The 4,038-nt window shown below is 45.8% G+C and overlaps 1 protein-coding gene across 1 annotated transcript; it reads left to right on the forward strand.

Moving 5' to 3' along the window:
- Window positions 1–2,180: 2,180 nt before the first annotated feature.
- LOC124712170 (tigger transposable element-derived protein 6-like) lies at window positions 2,181–2,648 on the forward strand. Its single transcript, XM_047242465.1, has one exon. The coding sequence runs from the start codon at window positions 2,181–2,183 to the stop codon at window positions 2,646–2,648; it is 468 nt and encodes a 155-aa protein (XP_047098421.1).
- The last annotated feature ends 1,390 nt before the right edge of the window (window positions 2,649–4,038 follow it).

Genomic DNA, 4,038 nt, shown 5'->3' on the forward strand with positions numbered 1-4,038 from the left:
TACTCTTGACGAACTGTGGTATCGTGTTGAAGCTGCATGGGCAGCTGTACCTGTACACGCCATCGAGGCTCTGTTTGACTCAATGGCCAGACGTATCAAGGCCGTTATTACGGCCAGAGGTGGTTGTTCTGGGTAGTGATTTCTCAGGATCTATGCACCCCAATTGCGTGAAAATGTAATCACATGCCTGTTCTAGTATAATACATTTGTCCAATGAATACCCGTTTATCATCTGCATTTGTTCTTGGTGCAGCAATTTTAATGGCCAGTAGTGTACATTATCGCAAGTCCAACCAGTCTTCCGGGTGCTTCACACCTTTTTGACTGACAGTGTGAATCAATATCTGAGTCCAACAAATGGCAGCCATTGCGGAAGACTGGGAAGAGGCTGAAAAATTTGCCGCTTGCACTCAGAGGTGACGCCGTAATAACGCCTACGCACACATGCCCTCTTTATTGCAGTAGCTTCCGCTTCAGGCAGCCCGTTTTTCTGCTCCGGCGTCCTTACGCCGCGACACGGTTGGCTGGCGAGTAAGTTACGCCAACCATCGTCTTCACGTCCACCAACGCGGCCACAATGCGACGGGAATAATGCCCGAACTCGGCCCGCCGGCTATCTCCGCAGATTATCTAAATTTGCCGCAATTATCAGATCCATATTTCTGTCGTGCGCTCGAGCACCCACGACATGTCGGCGCGGTTACGGCGGCAGAGCGCGGCGGAAACGCTTCCGGAGCGAATAAAAGAAACATGGTAATGAGCCGGCGAATAATGGGCCCCGAACTGCCGCCCACCCCGCGACAAACTAGTGGACGCTCGCCACGGAGAGGCGAGCCGAGCTGCTGCTTTCAGTTCTGTGCAACTTCTGTCCCACCCTGTGCCCTGCGTGACTGGTCGGGCAACTTTTTAAAGAGCTATATCATCAGCAAACGTCCACCTCTTCGAAAATATTGTTTCAAGTACAATGAAATGGCGCCAGGTAGCGGTGACAGAAAATAAGACGTAACCAGAGAAGTACAGAACTATGTGAAAATTTTATCAGAACACTCACGACATGGGGAAACATTGTTTAGTATGCAAAGGTAGATCAAAAATACAAACGAAATAACTGGGCGTACTGTTATAGAGATAAGTAAAACGCTGTGGATTTGGATTGAGAAGGGAAGCGTGCTAGGTTGTCCGTGCAGTTGTGCAAAGCCACTGTGCCTCGCTGGCGAAGTGCTTAGTGCACCTGCCTACCGAGCAGGAGACCCGGAATCGAATCCTGACATTGAAACAAATTTTCATTTGTCGCTTCAGTCTGCATTCATGCATCATGAATGTTTGACACTTCAATAGGTGTCTGTGACCATATACAGTGAAACCTCTCGAGGAGACAACAGCTTTAAGCCGATCCCCTCTCTAAACGACAACATTTTTAAGGAAAGCAAATAAACTTCCATAAGAACAATCCATCTTTATCCCATTTAAGATGACCACCTCTTTTCCGACCAACGACAACTCTTTAACTAACAATGTCTTTCCTTTAAGACGGCCGGCCGCGGTGGCCGAGCGGTTCTAGGTGCTTCAGTCCGGAACCGCGCGACTGCTACGGTCGCAGGTTCGAATCCTGCCTCGGGCACGGATGTGTGTGATGTCCTTAGGTTAGTTAGGTTTAAGTAGTTCTAAGATCTAGGGGACTGATGACCTTAGATGTTAAGTCCCATAGTGCTCAGAGCCATTTGAACCTTTAAGACGACACTAGCCAGTCATAGAAGAGGGAGTTACAGTACTGTATTACTGTAAGGTTTCTCGTCGACAATGTGACACATCAATCTCTAAAATTTCATTTTCATTTTTACTTCTAATAGCAAACAGTTCTGTTTTTTCCTCTGTAGTAAAGAGTCATTGCTTCTTCAAGTAAGAGAAAACTAGTTGTTCTTTCACTTGAAAAGCGAATTTTTGTTATCAAACAGAGTGAAAAAGGAAAGTCTGAGCGTTGGTTAGCGAATGAGTTTAACTGCGGAAAAAGTCAAATACAGAATACAATTGCAAATAGGGAAAAGTATGTTAAGGAATGGGAAGAAAACGCCAGCAAAAATTCAATGGAAATACGGCGGCAACCATTTCAAGATGTTAATAATGCAGTCTCAAAGTGATCTAATAGAGCACAGGTCAAAGGGTTGCCTATTAGTGGACCGATGTTGCAAGAAAAAGCTCTCAAATTTTTCTCTGCTCGCGGAATTCCTAATTTCAGTGCAAGCAACGGCTGGTTGGGCCAGTTTCGTGTTCGACACAGTATTGTTTTCCGAGTATTCAGTGGAGGAAGAGCAGAAGTTAATCAAGATGTTGAATTCGACAGGAAGTCGAGGCTGAGCGTAATTACAAGTGCATATTGTGATAGAGACATTGACAAGGATGAAACAGGTCTATTTTTTAAACTTATTCCAGACAAAACACTGACTGTGAAGGCTGGACAGTGCAGAGGCGGCAAGACAGAGAAACAAGGAACAACGTTCGGTCTTTGTGCTAACCTGTACGGTGAAAAAGAAGAACCAGCAGAGATACATACAGCAAACCATGCTTCAAAACCAGTGGCATTTCGTTCAAAAACAATGACATTTTCTTACTTGGTGTCTCTTGGCATTCAGATAAAAATGCATGATTGACGTGTGACATTTCTCGTTCTTGGCTGAAAAACTTAAGTTCAAAAATGACCATCCAGAAACGTAAAATCGTACTTTTCGTGGATAGTGCACCATGTCTTTGCAACGAAAAGTTATCAAATGTGGAAGTAAAATTTTTTCTGCCAACATAACACCGTGTATTCAACCTCTTGATCTAAGAGTGACCCGGCCTTTAAATTATCGAAAGAAGTTTCTGCGTTCCCTAGTTACGAAAATAGACAACACCACGACCTAGCTGAGTCTGTGAGCATAGGCGTTGCTGTCATCTGTATTAGGAGCGCGTGGAATGCAGTGGAAAACGATACAATTAGATAATCCTTCATTAATCCTGCTTTTGAGTCTTCACAAAATGTGGACGCTGGACAAGCAAGCAAGACTGGCAGTCCTTGCCACGTCAGCCAGCCGGCCGAAACCAGAAGAGAAATCTCTTCTGATCCGAAGCGACACACATCGTTGGTACCGACGTGAGCCACCACCGGCAGGTAGCTGCACCTTCTGCTCTTCATGGTACCCGGAAGGACCCTTTCCACATCTGTAATGACTCCACCCAGTACACACAGGGAGTGCACACTGGACTCCTTCCCCTCCTTGGCAGCCAAGTCCCTAAGGGTCTCCATTACGCGCCTACCGTTGGATCCCACACCTACTAGCAAACCCACCCTCTGTGAATGTTCAGACCTTGTGGGTGGAGAGGTTTCCTCTACGGCAGGGGGAGCATCTGCATCTGACTCAGCGAAACCATCAGCCACAGATAGTGCCTGAAACCTGGAGGTGTAACCCAGGGGTCACCAACTCAGCTCGCATCTATACACATCAATCACAGTCTCTATCCATACTAACGAATGTGTACACTTGACAGTTAACAAACGCAGAACTGCGCATGATAAATAACTAAGCACGAAATTAACGACTTTAAACCAAAGAGCACTCAAACATGAAAGAAATTACAAAAATAAACTATTAACTACACAGATAACTGAAAATAAGTCGCTCCTGTTTGTGGCTTGTAGAAATACGTAAAAGGCGTATTCCGAAAGTAGGGTCGGATCAGCCGTGAAATGGAAACCACAGTGAAAATCCGTTGAAGCTTTCCATAAGAGTGTTCCACAATATCTCTAGTATGTCCACTGTTCGCATCTGTCTTTTTAGTTTTGAGCGTACATTGAGCACATGAAGATGCCTGGAAAATAGTGTCTCCGGCCAAGTATGGGTGCCCATGAGAGATTTCACCTGATTTGATGCAGCCCACACAACACAACAGTCAGGCATTTCCTTCTTCATAACAGTTCATGGCCGCACTCTGCAGGGCCAACGAGGACGCCCCAGCAGCGTTTTCGATGGGAAGCGTTTGATCGGCCTCCACACAGCCCCT

Source organism: Schistocerca piceifrons, chromosome 8 (assembly GCF_021461385.2).
Source record: "Schistocerca piceifrons isolate TAMUIC-IGC-003096 chromosome 8, iqSchPice1.1, whole genome shotgun sequence".
In the NCBI taxonomy this organism is placed as follows: domain Eukaryota; kingdom Metazoa; phylum Arthropoda; class Insecta; order Orthoptera; family Acrididae; genus Schistocerca; species Schistocerca piceifrons.

What these genes read in the sequence shown, in the direction of transcription:
- LOC124712170 (XM_047242465.1), top strand. Translation starts at nt 2,181, where the DNA reads ATGTTGCAAGAAAAAGCTCTCAAATTTTTCTCTGCTCGCGGAATTCCT.